Consider the following 18,736-nt stretch of genomic DNA (forward strand, 5'->3'; position numbering starts at 1 on the left):
TTGTTGGCTGATAATAAATACTTTACGTACCATTAAAAGAATCGTTTGTCGGCGGTGAGTCTGGATAAGACGTAATTGATGCTATATCAAGTTCTGAAGGCATTGGCATGATTTTGTTTTTCGATATAAATTGAGGCTCATGTGGAGAAGGCGAAATTTCAGGCGCGGATGGTGCAGGTCGCAGCGGTATTGTTCCGATTAAAACCGGATACTTCTTAGTGCTGTTGCAATGCCTGATGAGAGAAATTGATGCAAATGAATGCATTGTAACTGGACAATCTTCGAGCGCGTAAAATATTGCATAATTAAAATTCATCTGATTTATTACTATTTTTCCTCGCGAAATATACACGTACATTCCTGAAACGTAAAATGTGATCTGTAGAATATAATTCAGGTGAATTATACTGCAGAATTCCAATTCCGAAGGTGGTATTGGTGGAATATATAATCGTGACATGATAACATCATATTTAGCAAATGGTTCGCTATTTTCCATTAATGCCACGGTTGAATAACACCGCTTCTTGGCCGTCGTTGCGTGAAGATCGATGGACTTTGTAAGCAAAAATTAACATCTGATCAAACATTCTGCACGGAATTCATTCTAACCAATCTGTATTAGATTATCTGCATTAGATATTACATCTTATTTTTATTGTACATTGTATGCAAATTAATAATACCTGCATTAATTTAGCCGAGATTTTCTTCAAATTGGTAATATTTTTTAATTCGAGAGTCGTCTCGATCCATTGTCCCGGAACGAATCCTGTCGTTGGTATTTTAATACGCACATTCATCGAGCCATCGTCGAAACAGCAGAGGCTAGAGAAATTTTTGCTTAACTCATCACATATACCGATCTAATAAAAAACACGTCATTATTTTTTGTATAGTTTCTATTTTTATATTTCATATAAACAGCTATACTTATTGTGTAGCTTAATTTCGGAAGTGAAATAATTTCAACTCACGCATTGCTGATGACGCATATTTAAGTCATAAGCTGTGATCACAGTAAACGCAGCTTTACACTCGTGATTGAATCTCCATGGCCTATCGATAACAGCTTTTATCGTATATCTGATATGACCATCGACATGCTCGAAACTGCATGGTATGTTGCAGGGTAATTTGATATGAAAAGAGTATTTGTTTAATCCTACGGGAATGTGTACTTTCCCATCGTCTAAAATAATGACATAGTAAAATATAGTCATTGTACATAGATACTACAGAAATTTTATATTTGTTATTTTGATATAGTTTATAAGCAAAATTTATTTTATGCACAAATAAAATTTTGTTTGTTATAATATAAAATTAATCTTTTATGGATGACATAAAACCTTCTGTTCTTTCCAAAAGAGGAATAATGAAATTAAAATAATTCTCTGTTTTATCATAATAAGTTGTGTCAGATCTTGAATTTCCATCAGCATCTGTTGAGCTTGTACTTTCACTCCAACTAACAGTAGCTTCTCCCTTAGCGAATAATTTCAGTGCTAAAATATTGTTTATAAAAATTCGACTTTATGTATTATTAAAGGAATTTATTAAGCTTTGTCAATCAATCAATAACTATCTTAAAGGATAGTCCTCAAAATAAAAGATTAATTAATTAATGTTTATAATGTATAAACAATTATAGATATAAAATAATTGTAAATAGTTGTGAGAACATGTCATGTTATGTGCAATTTTGGGATTGAGACTTTTGATCGAGAAATTGAATTAAATTATTTACCTCTAACGATTTTCTCGTTAGCCAGATCAATGATAACGTTACCACTGACAATTTCACCGGGCACGTAAATACCGTCCGGTCGATCAAATTCGATGCGAAAAATTTTTAACGACGGCATTTCTACGTTGTAATGCACTTATCTGCCAAGATCTCGCTTTTTGAGAAAAGTCGAAATCGACTGATCGAGATAACGTGTAAACACAATGAATGTATGTATACTAGGCGAGTGACGGACTCGAACTGACTTTGTCGGACACACTAAGCAGTATCGCCATTTCACGATAAAACTGTTATGCGAATAGCCTCCTATCAAGATGAGGTATTCAGTTGACACCATTTAAGTGTATTACTATACTTACGTAGTAAAATATTTTGTGATAACGTGTTGGCGATTCTTATCAAAATTAGCGAGAAATATGAAGTAGACAATTATTTACATATCTAGTGTTTCATAAATATTATTTAAAAATTTAATAGAATATTATTAGGAGATGAAATACAAATAACAACCATAAACAACTGTTTCGTCGTAATAGTTCATTTTCTGCTAATATAAAACTAAAGTGTTTTACTTTTAATTTATTTATCACTTTATTTTAATTTATTACTTAACGGACGGTGATAAAAAGACATGAATAAATATAATGTGCACATTTGTATTTTCTTTCAAATCTAATCACTTAAAAGCAATTGGAACGTTTTTATCGCACGTTCGATATCTACTAACAACACACGGATAAAAACAGCTATTCATTATCGTGAAGAAAAAAGGTATATTTCAATTTGGTCTAGCGACAGTACATCGCATATTGCACGATTTTATGCAAGCTTACCAAATTGACGATTGCAAAATGTTATTTAACTGTTTTCTAAAATATTATTTGATTATTAATATGGACAAGTAATTTATAATTAATATATTAATTTAATTTAATATTATTAATGTAATTTATATAATTCCTAGATCTTAAAATGCATTTAAAATTATTGATGTAGAAACAAGATTTATTCCAGATTTTTTATCACATTCTTCAGCTGTGATATGAAATCAAATCGATAATATGAGTGGGTAGTGCAGAACCATCGCAGTAAATATCAAATAACAAACGTCAACTGTAATGATATTGGTATTTCTGGTCTCGGAGGTAAACGTGCAGTGTAAACTGTCTAAGGTATTGAGTTCAATTCAAAATCAGTCGTGAATTTTACAGATATTTACATATGATTTTGACGAGATTGCATTGAGTGAAACGTAGGATAAACGGTGACTTTTTCACAATACTTTCACTGCATGTATCTGCTCTCTGGTGGCCTTTGATATCACTTGCTTCTCATGTACAAACACTCGAATGATATATATATATATCATAAGTTTTCCAATTTTAGTTAAAAACTTGTTGTTAGTTGTTTGAAGTAAATATATTATATCAATTTTATCTGAAACAGAAATGAAGCAATACTACTAGAATGTACTTTTCAATAGTTTTTTAACCGATTAAATTTTTACTGTATTTTTAACTTTTAGCCAGTAAATTTAGTCAGACGATACACTGTAAAAAGAGTATCTATATTTATTTCTTTCTATTTTATATGAATAATTTTAAAGTTATAATATAATAAAAAAAAATTTTTAATGTTATAGAGTTTTCTGCGAGATTTATTATTTTAATAAAAATGTTATTTGATAACGTTGAGTTTGAAATAATATAATTTGTCTCTTCTCTGTCTGCAAACATTTAATATTCGCTATAGATATTCGAATTCAATTTGGAATAATTTATAAAATTCAATACTATTCTAAAAATAAACAAAAGGGTCGTATGACTCTAAAATCTACGCAGTGATGTTAATTGTCTGTGAGTCGAATTTACAAATTAACGAGAGGGTCAAAATCAGATACCTGTGAAAGGCCTTTACAGTACTACATGCTGTAGTGCCTTACTGATTAAAGGCCAAGCTCGATAAACGGGTTTCGACCAACATCAGAGGCAAATATTAGATTCCACAGCATGTACCTGCGTATACCAAACGTCTACCTGTTGGACATTGTTGCAGCAGAGCTTGACCGCAAACCTACAATGTCTTGGTGAGTTCCCTCAGCGTCAACACAAACGCAATCTCATCCAATAAATTGTTCCGGTACTATCGACAGGGAATACCTCTTGTAGGCTAAGAAACGAGTTAGTTGTGAACTTGAAGATTGACATGTTAGATCTTGTTAAATCTTATATTTCAACATAGAGAATATATATAATATTATGTGTGTACGAGTTCAAAATTTTTCTCTTATTCACAAGTTTCATAAAAGAGATGTCTTTAAAAATATTAGATTTAATCTAATCGTATTAAATAATTATAGAAATAGATATTTTTAATTTTTTAGACAGGTATCAGTTTATTATATAATTTACAGCATCTCTCTTTCTTTTTCCTTCTTTGAAAAACATCTTCATAGTTTGTGTAAATACAAAACATACAAGGTAGTTCAAAACCTTAATAAAAAAATATTGCACAAATGAATTTAGTAATATCCTATTTAATTTAATATAATATTTCGCTAATATAAAAACGTTATATTTTTATTAAAAAAAATATGTTTTAAAATCGTTAAGAGAAAAATTAATTTCATAAAAATTGCTAATATTAAATAACATCGAATGAATGCGAGTTGTTGGAAGAACACGTGCGGAGAGAATAAAGCCCCGGGGCCGGGATGATGCGGAGGGGTGGGTTTGCGGCGAATGCGAAGCCAGGGTAGCTTGCAACCCCTCAGTAGCGTGCCGGCCATCGCCGAGGTGGCACTTCGAGACATCGACATTTCGCTCTCCTCACGACGCAAAATTCGATTGAACTTAACAAGTGTGTCTTCTCGTTAAAGTTCGGAGTTCTTTAATTAACGGAACGCGAAACCTCACGTTTCAGTGTTGAAATCGTTCTAGACATCACGACCACGATCATCGTTTGATGACGTAGCGCAGTTAGACAACGTGACGACATTCTTCGTGACGACGACGTTCAACAGGTTAATCTCTAGCTGGCTAACTGACTAACTCGTGTATCGCTATCAATTAGCGAATAATCTTGTCGTATCTGTTTACTTATAAAAGTCGTCGACACGCGTGTTGTATTATTTATCAGTTTAAATACTAAGTTGTGTGTAGATAACTATCGTTTACATATTGTTCTATGCTGCTTGGAAAATGGCTTTCGGTGACTGATAAAATTTTTTTATCTCAGTACAATAGTGTTTTGTGATAACGTCTTGGGAGAGTAAGTAAGTAGAAAAAATTTGATTGAAACGGAAAATGTTAATTTATAAATGTTTATTTGACAAATTTTTATTTTTTCTTTGATTAAATGTCGTTCTTTTTTAGAAATGAGTTTACTGTTCCATCTACATTAAATATCGTATTTGAACAGTATGCTCTACAATTAACAGCTATGTGTCAGTGTGATTATAATTTAAAGTGTTTCATGTTTTTTTTATTTTATTTAAATATGTATATATATATATATATATATATATATATATATATACATCTATGTTTCGCAAGGCAGTCGATCGTGAACTTGACATATGTGCGTTTTAACCCTGCGGTTATAGGTCATGCGATATATCACAGTAGCATCGTTTCCCATTGAGCCATAATTAATTACATACGAATCAATCAAGTATAAAATTTTGCAAATTAAAAGCAATTTTTCGTTTAATTAATTACGTTTAAATTGATTTTTTATACAGATAAACAAAAATAAAAAAAAAATACAAAATAACCAAATAAATGCTACTTGGATAGCTCTCTGAAAAATTTTATATAATAAGCATCATATTTGCAAAATGCTTCTTTTTTTACACGTGTATTTTTATTCTTTAATTTTGATGCACGTAAAAAGCTACTGCTATTATAATCATTTACAGATTTGTATATATGCTATATGCGGAAACAACTTTATAATAATTTTAAATAATTTAGTTATATATCTTTTAATTGAATTTTGATGCAGTACAATTCCGATCTCATGTTTGACAGACAAGAAAATCCGTACATTGGGAACCAAGTCCAGCGCACTCGTCTCGCGATACTCCGCCACCTCGTAGATTCTCATCTGCGCGAAAACGAAACCGTTGGGGCAAATCCGTTGAAATGAGAAGGGTTACCGTCGTAGACGGTAGACGGTTTACCACTGGCGAGATAATTTACGAACGTAGTCTGAAAATCAAGCATTTCTGCGATGCGAGAATGAAAAAGCCGCTTAGTTGGTATCAATAAACACGATCCGGGACATTGATCCGTCAAAGATAACGCAATCTGGAAAAAAGGTAAATCCGTCAGAAAGACCCTGTGCCGGAGATGGCGACCAGCAGTCCCGGACAATCGATCCATCTCAAGTCTCCGAGGAGTCCGCGACAGCTGCCGGCGCTCCCTCGCCTTCATCAGCAGCAAGTGCCGATCGGCGAACAACGGAGTCCAACTCACAGTCAATCGGTGATCAAATCGCCCGGCACGCCGCTGGTCTTCGAGTTTCCGCCCGAGTACTACCCGGAGACGCCCAACACGAACTTCGACTTCGACGAGTTTGGGCGCGCCGGCGAGCACGAGCAGCAGCGCGCGCCCAAGAGTCCCAATTATTACTCTCGCGCGACGGGCCCGCCGCGGAGCCCCAAGACTCCGAACAGCGAGATCCTGCACTCGCCCGGCCGCAAGTCGCCCATCTTCCAATTCTGCGAGCCGCGCAAGCAGAGTCTGAAGCAAATCACCAACTACCCGACGTCGGTGATGAGCGATCGAAGTAGATCGGTCAATTCGTCGTCGTCGTCTAGTTACGGTCCGAGAAGCCCGAAGCCCTTCGATCGGCGAAGAAGCTCCTGCTTCAGCCAGTCGAGCTTGAAAAGTCCCATGTCACCGACGATAGTAACTCCGACGTCACACGATGCGATCAGTCCGACGTCGGATCGAAATTCCGAACTGGATCAGAAAGCTGCCGGCAGGGAAAGCGGGACTTACAAGAGCAACGGCTCGAGCAAGACAGCTTCTTTGGAAGGTCCTCCCGGTATGCAAGAGAAAACCGCTGAAGGAACCGGCGAAAGACAGAGGGGTGTAAAAATGAGCGGGCATGTACACAAGAGTCAAGGATGCCTGGATGAGGCTGGCAGAGGTTCGAAAGCGTCGAACGCGAATTCGAGACACGGGAAGGGCGAGAAGAACATGTCGCGACGATCAACCAGCGATCTAACAGATATGAACGATGCCGACACCGAGATCACTCTACTATCCAGTCCTAGAAGGAGAGGCTCCATGAAGGGCGGCCTCGGTGAGTCTTTTCACTTTCTCTTCTTGATCTATCACGCTTGATTTATTCTTGATCACGCCCTTTAGATATATATAGACCCTTCATTTGTATATCGTTCCATTATTCAGTTCTCTAATTTCTGAAATTTCGCTCTAACGACGCCACGAGCAGGCTATAAACGACGGCCGATGGTCTCGGGAGCCACAAAATGTTTGCTCTCCTGACAAGAATTGGTCGATTGAACGTTATATCCTACTCTCGGTTGTATTGATTGTATGTACGAAGTATATTCGAAAGGTCCTTCAATCTAACGAGCTCTTTCCTTTTCTAATTTTGTCAATTAAATTTATTATTTTTGCAATTAAGATTTTTTTCCTTGCTAATTTTTTATATTAATATTTATATCGGTAAGCGAAATTTTTTGAGGCGCAATTTGAATATTAATGGAATGTAAAGTAGTTACATTCTAATATTTGTAACATGCCACGCGATTATGAGAGATATTTTTTGCGCGCAGCATCACGGTTATAGGATTCTTTGTTATAGTGAGTGCTACGCAGCACGATTTAGATGGAAACGAGAATTACAGCGACCGTACGGCACGTGAATAACCCCAGGCACGTGTGCATGCGCTGTCGATAATTGGCCTCCGTCGAGTGAAATTTGGGATTTTGCTACGGCAAAATTCGCGGCCTACGAACCATTTGCCCTTTAAATCTGATCGAGGACTCTTTTATCGATGAAAATGATAACGCGTTAATACAGGCGTAATATAGGCATTGTAATTTACGTACTAAGTGCTTTGTAATTTATACGTGCGCGTATACACAGGAAACCCTGATAATTGCTTTTCGACATGAACCTGCGGCGTGATCGGCTCGTCATTGTGCTAGCTAAGGCGACGAATAAAATTCAGTTTCTTCAGCGTCTGATATTTTCAGTATCTCTTTCTCCTTAAATCTTCTCTCGTTTCTAAGTTCTCTTATTTTTTTTTTTTTTTTTTTGCGCCACCCTGCTAAAGTCTCTTTTATCGCGTTTTTTACTTCTTATACTTCTCTCACTCTTGGGTCATTCTACTCTTACAAGCAAGATGAAAGAATCAGAGAGGGAATGTACCCTTGAGATTTAATCCTCCGATCCCCTTCAATCATTGTTGTTAAGACTTTCATTAGGATGGTGGGAAAATAACATCGCGAGGAATTGTGAAATCATAAATGCGCCAGCACAGTGTGTATTCGCGAGTTATATCTCTCACGTCATAATCGTAGATATTATTTAAATTCCAATCGATTACGTTCGTATATAGCGCTCCGATCATTCCGACTGTCGCACGAGGTAAATTAAATCTGGATTGGATTCATCGAGAAGCACTTGGATGAAATATTTAATGAACAGGGGCGTGTTTAAAATTTTCGCGGTAATGCTAATGAAAATGTTATCACAGTGTCGTTAGAAAAAAATAAAATATCGTTCGGCAATATTAATTTTCATATACGCGTTTTTGCATCGGCTCCTAAAGAAGCGCCACTTTCATATTGCTCATTGAGAATTTATTCTCTCGAGCGTACACGAGTCGTCGGTCATGAAAGTTTAACGGGTATAAACAACGCACGGTATTTACGATGAGCATTGCCTCAAACGCTCGCTGCCTCTCGGTCGACGTTATATCTGTATGTGTACTGCGACCGTATAAAGACCGTATGGAACGCATCGCGATGCGGTTTATCTTTGATGATCCCTTTTGAGCGTTGCACTGCGTGCTGCGAAATTACTGGATTTTCATGAAGCTCTTGTGCGTGAGTGTGTTGCAGCATATTTGGCGTCGAGGCGTAGCTCTCGTGACAGTCAATGCTCCAACATGTCCAACATCACCAACGAAGACGTGGGCCCGTTAAATTTCAGCGCACATCCACGCGGCCGTCAACGAAGGACTTCGAATTTTCTCGAGCTGCCGGGTAAGTACCTTTATTATTTATTTGTGAAAAACGTGTACACAGTCGTTCTCGAATTTTCGACATTGGCAAATCCTATCTGAGATACTTTTTACACGTAATATTATATAATGTGCGATAAAGGCAAATGTTTACAGAAAGAACTACGCTATTATTTTACCTAATTATAGCTACTTGCACACATTTTCCGTCTTTATATTGTTAATAAAAAAATCTTCCGAGTTAAAGAAAAGATTTAAGCAACTTAATTTTTCTTATTTATTATCTGAATGTTTTATTTGAACATTATCTGAACGTTCCTATGTTGAGATTTGTTCTCGACTCTTCAATTATAATATTATTGAATAAAATCGCAGCATTTAACATCGAGCAAAATGAGTTCAGTGTATAATTTAAATCAACATTGTGTTATATAATTCAATATTAGAGATGTAATTTTAAAATTATAAATAAGGTTGAGAGATTTTGTTTTACCTGCTAATCAATTTCTTTGCGCATCGTAAAATATATACATAAGGTGAAGGTTTATGGAAAGAACATCGTACATTGTACTTACTTAATTACAGTTACTGGCACATTCTCCGTTTCAATATTTTTAGTAATAATATACTTTTCCTTGAGGAAAAATTAAAATTAGTTTATATCCTGTAATTTATAAGAAAAAGAGCTTCTCAAAAGTTTGTACTTCTAGTGTAAAAATTACAATTCTTTTCGCATACTTTTCTACATCTTAGAATTCTCTCTTCTCTCTCCTCTTTCTTTTTTCATGAATATTCTGTTATATTTCTGTTATGTTTCCATTCATTACATTTTCTTGAACATTCTTACTTAGATATTTACTCTACTTATCCAACAATGTGTCTAATCATAAGACTATAAGACGAATTGCTCATAATAATCGTTTGTTTTGGGGAAAGGTGGGGAGGGGAGGAAAGCTATTCACCTGGCATACTTTTTTCACGTATTTGCACAGAGCCTTATCGGAACCGCTGACGTCGGCAGTTGCGTTTGGCCTGGTTAAAACTTCGAACACATAGTTCACTTATCGGGGCAAGGTCGGCGGCAATGAGATAAATGTGTTCCTGCGGGTTGTTATGCCGATGGATGACTATTACGAACAAAGTTTGTTTTATGAAATTAAAAGAAAATCGCGCAATAAACCATAAGGGAAAAATTGGAACGTACCGAATGCAAATCCGACGATGAACGGTTATCGTAAAGCCGGTCAATCGTACAATTTACTGTTTGATGTCGTTTTCCAAATATGTTAAGAGCAAACTTGGAAAAATTTATTATAACATTCCAATTTACATATGTAGCGAATTTGGGATCTGTGGAAATCTGAGCGCGTAATCTCTGACTAGTTTAACCTTTATATTTGATGCAGATAAATAATTTCGTTTAATATGAGACCGACAATAGCTTTCATGTTTGAAATCCAAATACGTGGAGTAATCTGTAGCATCAATCATGGCTGGATATTTGTTCGGCGTGTCGACCAAGCGACATTACTGTTGGCGTGTTTACGAATAATTGTGACGTATAAATAGCTCGGAATGTTCGTAGAAGAGCAACTATGTGTACAGCTAGTGGAATCATAACTTAAATTAATTTGTTTAAATATGCTTTGTCTGTATAGAGAGATTTTTATGCGTTCGTATGCGTATTATCATTAAATTTTTTTAAAATAATAAAACAATTTATTTTAATAACAATATCTTAATAAAACTATTATGGCTTTTAATAAGTCATATTGAATATGGTATACTATAAATAATACATTCGCATCTGAATAGCTCGTTTTATCGAATAGAGACCACTATACATATATTTTCCACTGACTGCTGATGAATTCGCTATCAATATTCTAGAATATTGCATGCATTATTCAATATTGAATATTATTGAATATTATTACACATATTTTGTAAAAATAATGCGGATTTATTTATTGGATTTCACTAGGCAAACTACACTTCGTTCAATGTCAAATTTTTTTTCATCTCACTATTTATTTGAATTTTTGCACACAATGCTTCTACGCATCTCAAGTTTTATTTTCCGTTCACTTATTTTGAATTGGTATTATGCGGGTTCAAGAGGAGAAATGAAAAAAAAAAAGGATATATTACTTGACACACCCTTGACACACTACCCTATTCTTCTGTATCACTTTGCATCCAGTCGTAAGAGGACACAACAGTGTGACGTGACGAGGCATTAATACGATATTTATTCTCGTTTGCACGATGCGTTCACTTTATTATCGTTCCATGCTTTCATATTATGTAAATGTAAGCCAACCTTAATCGTTGCTTTCGCGGTAATCTTTCCTTCGTTTAATGAAGACGGTAAAAGACTGAAATGGCCTTCTTGTTGAATTCCGCCCGTAAACGTAGCGCGCGTCAAGTTCCTTGTTTAATGATGACTAAGTAAAGCAATTAGATATTAATAAACACGTACACGTGAAAGTTTTGACATGTGAAATGTTGTGCCAACACACGTCAAACTTACGGCATAATGAGTTGATATAAACGGGTTAAGGATGTCTCGTGACTGTCGTGGAATTAGTCTCCAAAGGTGGCCTACTTCCGTGTTATCCTCTTGAGAAAATTCATTTACGCGAATCCCAGGTTTTTCCCTGCAGACTCGGCGCGTCGTGCATTTCCAGCTTTAGAAATGAAAGAGCATAATCTGAAAGTCGAAAGTTCTTCTTCATTTTCCGCGGCAACGCAAAAGTTGCAATTGCTCCATCTGCGGCGCTTTAATTAATCGCCCACCGCACTTGAAGTTTAAGGCAGTAATATTGAGTTTAATATACGTGCGCGAAATACGAAATTAATTTCGCGTCGTTAAATCTTACTGCTCGGCGACCCTGAAACTTGCGATATCTTATAATTAAATGTTTAAATCGTACTGGCGTGACTTTTTTCGATTTGAATAATTTATCTTGATGAATAATAATTGTTGTTGATTCCAGATTATTAGCTATTAATTTTTCGATGTACGTTATATTCTTTCAATATCAAGTACTTATTATTAATTCAAAAACTCGCGAGTGATTTAAAGTTTTTACATTGATGGCTATAATTTAATTTGTCGAACTTTTAATTCTCGTGTATATCAGTTATTTGAGCATCTGTCCAGTTACACTATCCATTTTCTCGGATCTTTCGATATAACTTCGGAAACCGTATCAAACTGTCGGATTATCCAGATATCCGAAGTAGCTATGTACATTGAAGCGCCGAAAATTAATTACTTGCCCACTGTCTTTGTTTGACAAGTACTTTGTGCAAACAACATAAAGCTCCCTGTCGTACTGTAAACTACAATGTGGAATGAGGCAAATCAGTGACGAAGATTAATCGTCAATGGTCGTTTCGGTATTTATCGGTATTCGGTATATTCGATATTGTTAATTATAGCACAGTAAACCTAATATCTTATAGATTAATACAATCAATAAATTTTTGGACTACAAAATTCAAAGTAAAATTTCTATAAGAGCTATAAGAGTATAAAATTTAAATATTCCACAATCTGAAGACATAAGGGTTTAAAAGATTTTAAAGTTTGACACGTGAGAAAATTCTGGCGTTTGAAAAAAATGTATTATTCTCAGACTTCATTCAGAACTGAGAATCTAAGATTTAAGAATTTAAAGTCCGCCGCTCGAGAAATCAAGCATTCTTTGATAGAAAGAAAGCATCTTTTTTCGTTTTATTTTTTATATGAAATGCTTTTACTAATAGAAAGAATGGAGCACGTGCGTACACGTCATGGAATGAAATAAAGTTCTCAAAAAAGATTTGTCGTTCCTTCGTAAGAATCTACAGTAGGATTTTTTTTCTATTTATTTTCCGTCGCTTAATTTTTTCCCTCCGTACGGAGAGAGCTCCGTTATATTATTCAGGATCTTCCATGAACCTTTTTCAGGATTGGGACCTGACAAAGTACAATTTCGGCAGCATAAGATATCGCGCACGAGACCCTGATCGTTCTATTTGTGGGATACTAAATTTTTTACGCATATTCAGAGGAAAATTTCTCGCCGATCCATGTTCAATATCGGATCGATAAAGTACGTGAGATAGGGAAATATGATAAATTAGTAAACTGCAATTGACCTTTACATCATTGAGTTATCAAAGTTTCTACAGAATTATTGGAATTTACTACTACGAAAATTAAATATGAAAAATAGGACGCGTTTCAGATTCTATTAACATTTTATCGAGGATATTACTCAGTCTTTATCATTGTTTTTTGTATGCTAATAATGCGACAAGCTTTATGACAAAGGACGTGTACTGTCATGAGACTTGATATCTAATTAATTTTATTAATTGTCTAATTAACTTACATTTGAGACCGCATAATCGCAAACTTCTTGTCATGGATCATGTATACAGTTTATTGGAGATAGCAAAAAGTCTATTGTAATTTTGAACGAGATAACTTTCAGCCATGTGATGTAATTGGATACGCTGGAGAAACATGGAACTTCTCCAGTGTCCCGTTGTAACTACATTAAATGTTGCCCTGATACACATAGGTATGTACGTACAATTTTCACTGGTATAAAGTTGCCGAACGCTATTTTGCAAAGATAAGTAGAGAGACAATGGTATGACGTAATTATAAGCACGAGAATTCGACAATGAAACTTTTTAAAACAAAAGCAAATTCTGTTGATTAAAATAGCGTGCCTATTTGGAAATAAATAAATTAAATTGCACACACAACCAATTCTGTAGATATATATAAAATTATATATATATAATATTATATAACTTTATGATTTTTATAAAATAATACTTATACAGACTATTTAGTCTGTATATTATTTATAAATAAAAAAAATATGTATATTATATTTTATTGTTTATTGTATTATTTAAAAATATATAAGTATTTTTCGGCATTAATTATGTCATAATGTATAATTCAACGTTATCATTATTTAAAATAGTTGTTAAATATTATTTTTTGTTTAACACTTATGTCAAACAGGTGTTGAAAAGCTGTGAACATTCTAGACATCAGAATTTCGGTTTCATGAGTGCGATATTATTAGAAACATGTATGGCATGTAGACGAACCGAAATATCTGCAGCATAACTTCATCCAGTAGGAACGCGATGCGCGAGTTCTTCTAAATTAACTCGAAAAATTTTGAAATTAAACATATAACAGATTTTAAAGAATAAAAACTGTATTAATTTGGAAAAATACATATTCTGTTATATTATTTCTGTTTAATTGTTATATCGTGTAATCTAATTGACACAAAAAATAGATGCACGTTTTATGTGAAATAACTATCAGTAAGTATAGTATATTCATTATTTTCTTAACGAAAGCATTGAGAAACACGTGTCTTGACGCGTTGCCAACAACGCGTAACTCAGCATGAGTCGAACGAGAAATCTTTACGATCAAAATACACAGATTTTGTAAATCGCAATTTTAGTTTTCTTTCAGCAGAATAATCCAATTGTTAATATTAATTATTTTGTTTCGCTCATTTGTGTACCGTTCGGAAAAAAAAACACAAATCAGAATGCATAAAGTAGGGCGTACACGAATGGTAACTCCCACGGATAATAAACAATCCTGCAAATCATCCTGTCGCTAATGACCAACATCACTTGCATTAAGTCTGACTCGTAATGTCATTCATTTGAAAGCTGTATAAATCGGAAACAAATCTGCCGAGCTTATTTTCCGTCATCAGTAAAGCGGTTTAATTGCACCTGTAAAAGCCAAGCCAGCCGATCGATTTTTTTCCGTGAGCACACTTACTCGACCAAACGATTGGTCTTGACAAAAGGATGAGATCTTGAGTTCTAAGAAACGCGTCTCGATTAGTTCATTTGATCGAGTCGATTTTAAAGATGTCTTTGAATATCGAAATTAAATTCCGCCCGAAGGTTCGTCTTATCTTAAATAAAGTGGTATGCATTTCAGATAAAAATGCAATTTGCGAAATATTTTTTATTTAAATTCTAAAAAAATTTTGTGAATTAAATGTACAGCATCATTATCTGAATAAAATTTTAATTCAGTATATGAAATTCCGCAATACGAAGAATATTGTTATTTTATATCATGTTTGGAATAAAATTTTCGATTATAAGATTTGTCATATTCTGTCATGTTAATACATGGCCAAATATACAGTTTATATTTATATTCGATTAAAGAGAGAGATGGTAAATTTTGCGTCCGCGCTTTTGCGTCACGGTTCAATTCGTATTTTGCAGTCCCTACGCACATGCTGCCTTGTCATTCCATATAATTTATTTAATATGTGAATTTATTAATTTAAATGTCCTGTGACTGTTCTTGTAAATATTTGTCATATCTAAAAATAGCAACCGATAATTATTAGCTCGATTAATTACGTACGTCTTTCGTTCAGAAAACTATTGGTCAAATATAAAGTTCGCAAAATAATGTTATAATGTTCGAAACGAAAATCCACCGATGCGGAGTTTCATTGTAGCGTGAAATTCATAGTACACTTATTACATTGTAATTCGCGCGATTTGTGGCCGTCACGATCATTTTTCCGTGATAAAAAAACCGCGGCAATTTTTCTTATCGTCTAATGATCTGAGTTCGTCGACACTTTTGGATGATAAATTATGGCGAGTGGTCGTCTACGTTAATGCTTCGTCTTCATTATCCGGTCAAAATAACAAGAACTTAGAAAGAAACAGACTTGGGAACGGCATTTCATTTGTACGTCTGTCCTTTTTGGTTGCCTGTTTCCATTCTCGCGATTTTCCTACCATTTTATACTTACTTTTATACTTATTATTGCTAGTGCAAATGAGAACTTTATGTAAAAGTACATTTTACGAAAAAGCATTTAAAAAAAAAATTGAATCGAATCAAAACGATGTGTTGATAATTAATTACTTTTCAATGAAAATTCAGTTCCGCTATGTTTAACAATTATGCAATATCGACGCTCGGTACTCGAGCTGTTTACTGAAATTATTGCAATATACAACGACGTTGAATCGATATCGCGCTTCGATAATAGGATTGAATATTTAACTGAACGATATTGATTTAGGTACCATCAATTGTCGTTTATCTAGCAACGTAATAATGTCGTGTACAAAAGTCGACACTGTCATGCGCAAGGTGCTTTCCATTGCATAGAAGTGCAAACAACGGATGATCCTAGCTAAGTGATTACATTGCATTGCGCCGGCAAGCTCGAGCTAGAATAGAACGGAAAAGTTGTGTTAAGTGACGGATTTTACAACAGTATAATTGTGCTGTACTACACGCAAGACGGATTAGTTGACAATATATGTATATATGTAGGTCAATCAGCGTTGATTGTAATTCCACCAAAATCTGTAACGTTTGTTATGCGAGGAGTAAACTTATATGCTTCTGATTATATTGTGATCACTTCTATAAATATTAATAGAATTATGATATGTTATAAAAATCATTCACTATTATTTTTTTATCTTTATGTTTATTTATGCAAAATGTAAAGAGAACAAAGAAATTTATAATTTTTATTAAAAATATAAACTTTTTATAATTATAATAAATTATATATAATATATAAAAAAATATAGAAAAAAATTATATATTTATCACTGTATATCCTGCGTTTATAGAAAATTACTTATAGAAAACTACTGGGTATAAAATTCGTGAAATTACGTTCTTGGAACGAAAATCGATCGGTGTAGAGTTTCAAATCCGCATAGTACATATATATAATATTTTTTATACATATACTATATAATATTATGAAAAGCTTAAGATATTTTATACTGTGACTATATTGGATGCCATAAATGCAATTAATAGATGCCAAGTAATTACTAAAGTACTAGATGTAATCACTAAATAATTTGGTCATACTTTTTTCTTTTAGGATCAGGATCTACATACAATTTATCTGTAAATAGACCTGTGAGACTTTAATTACCAGATTAGAAGTATTCCAACTTAATCTAAATCTTTTTCTTATTCTGTTACAGTGCCAGATCACATACGACCGCGTGTGCACAGTCTACCGGAAAAGGCGTACAATCCCCGGGCCAGCGACGATTTGTACAGACTTAGAGCGTTCAGCATCACTCACAAGGGTGTCGTCAATCGGGGTGATTCTATTCTTTCCAGACGCAGTAGGAGCAACACCTCCGTCAACAGTAGCAGGTAATTGGCTAGACCGAGACACTCCACGGTGTCAATATATGCCATGAAATAAATTAACGTTAAATTACTGCGTCTACTCTGCTTGCATCTACGCGCTTCTTTCGCGCGGTATCTAAGCTTTATGGAGCTCGGTATTTACATAGCTTGAAATACGCGAACATATAACATACGATAGACGACCACTGAATCCCAAGGTAAGCCCCGTCGGAAGATATTGCTGCAAAATACATTAATGTACGATATATATCGTATATCCTCCACGCGTGAGTACGTGCTACTTCGCAAAAGATAGCATTATTAGAAATACGATTAGAAGATTCACCATATACATTCCATCCACTCGATTCATTCAATGTCTATAATTTATAAGATCTCTGTTTAAATCTTTAATGCCGCATCTAAAACTTTTGAAAAAATCAAACTCAATTAAATGATTACTTTTTCTTTTTGTCTTCCATTATAATGCTACAATATCATATAATACTATATGATATCTAGATTTTGACTCTAACATCTATTTTTATTTTATCCATAGACATGATACAGTTATCTGTTTATCATAAAAAGAAAATTGTCTGAAAATAAATAATTGAAAATTTATGTATACTAGAACAATACAGGCACTTATTATAGTAATTTAATAATTATATATAAAATCTAAATATTTTAATAAATTTTTTTAATTTTAAATAACCGTCAAAATAACCTTCGTTCTTAATCTATCAAACTATCAGAATAATCGCGATAACCAATCAGCGTCGCGGAAAAGCATCAACAATACTTTCGATACATTCGAGTATCGATCTTTCATGCCTTTTTTAAGAGTGGACTAGAAGAATACAAGCGCGCGCACTTATTATAATAAAATTTAATAGTTATAAAATCTAAATATTTTAATTAAATTTTTTAAATTTTAAGTAACCGTCAAAATAACTTTCGCTCTCAAACTATCAAACTGTCAGAATAATCGAGATAACCAATCAGCGACGCGGAAAAGTGTCAACAATAAACTTCGAGACTTTCAATACATTCGAGTATCGATCTTTCATGCCTTTTTTAAGAGTGAATAAACTAAATTTACACACAAATATTTTAATAATTGGGATATTATTTTGAAGTTTTAATGATTTAGTTCATACGACAATGTTTTAATGATTCGAAATTGCGTTCTGTAACATAATGTATTCCAATGCTCAATGAATCTTGACAAGATGGACATGCGTATCTATTTAAATTTGTCACACAAATAATCCTTTGGATATAGAGAAGTCAAATATTGACATCAGAAACTGACTACTTTCGTCTCCACGTCAATATTGATTCTAGGAATTGAGCGAAACGAAGCGTTTCACTTACTTTACTTATCTTGCTTTTCTTTGCACCTAAAAAAGAAATTCGAATAGACATCGGGAAAGAAAGATATAGTTGAGAAAAAAAGGATGGTATCATACATATGATACAAAAAGAAACGCCTGATGAATAAAGGATTAATACCATAATCCCAGATCCCAAGCATAATAAATATTTTTATCGCAAATAA

The 18,736-nt window shown here is 34.1% G+C and overlaps 2 protein-coding genes across 3 annotated transcripts in view; one reads left to right on the forward strand and one right to left on the reverse strand.

Annotated features, from left to right (window-relative positions):
* LOC105668247 (arrestin domain-containing protein 3-like) overlaps nucleotides 1-18,736 on the reverse strand; it is a 115,854-nt gene that overhangs the window by 1,325 nt on the left and 95,793 nt on the right. Inside the window, exons 4-9 of the mRNA XM_012360494.2 lie at nucleotides 1,751-3,187; nucleotides 1,353-1,508; nucleotides 978-1,192; nucleotides 687-866; nucleotides 357-556; nucleotides 31-233 (exon numbers count right to left, since the gene is read on the reverse strand). Coding sequence (XP_012215917.1) covers nucleotides 31-233; nucleotides 357-556; nucleotides 687-866; nucleotides 978-1,192; nucleotides 1,353-1,508; nucleotides 1,751-1,868 — 1,072 coding nt within the window. The 5' untranslated portion in view covers nucleotides 1,869-3,187. The remainder of the gene's footprint in view (nucleotides 1-30; nucleotides 234-356; nucleotides 557-686; nucleotides 867-977; nucleotides 1,193-1,352; nucleotides 1,509-1,750; nucleotides 3,188-18,736) is intronic.
* The window catches only part of Rgk2 (Rad, Gem/Kir family member 2), a 44,249-nt gene continuing 29,603 nt past the window's right edge, over nucleotides 4,091-18,736 (forward strand). The window contains exons 1-4 of one of the 2 annotated variants that reach the window (XM_067358985.1): nucleotides 4,091-5,024; nucleotides 5,782-7,063; nucleotides 8,854-8,997; nucleotides 17,019-17,196. In XM_067358985.1, coding sequence (XP_067215086.1) covers nucleotides 6,103-7,063; nucleotides 8,854-8,997; nucleotides 17,019-17,196 — 1,283 coding nt within the window. In that variant the 5' untranslated portion in view covers nucleotides 4,091-5,024; nucleotides 5,782-6,102. The remainder of the gene's footprint in view (nucleotides 5,025-5,781; nucleotides 7,064-8,853; nucleotides 8,998-17,018; nucleotides 17,197-18,736) is intronic. The other variant, XM_012360830.2, reaches the window with a different exon arrangement.

This window comes from Linepithema humile, chromosome 7 (genome assembly GCF_040581485.1).
Source record: "Linepithema humile isolate Giens D197 chromosome 7, Lhum_UNIL_v1.0, whole genome shotgun sequence".
Classification (NCBI taxonomy): Eukaryota; Metazoa; Arthropoda; class Insecta; order Hymenoptera; family Formicidae; genus Linepithema; species Linepithema humile.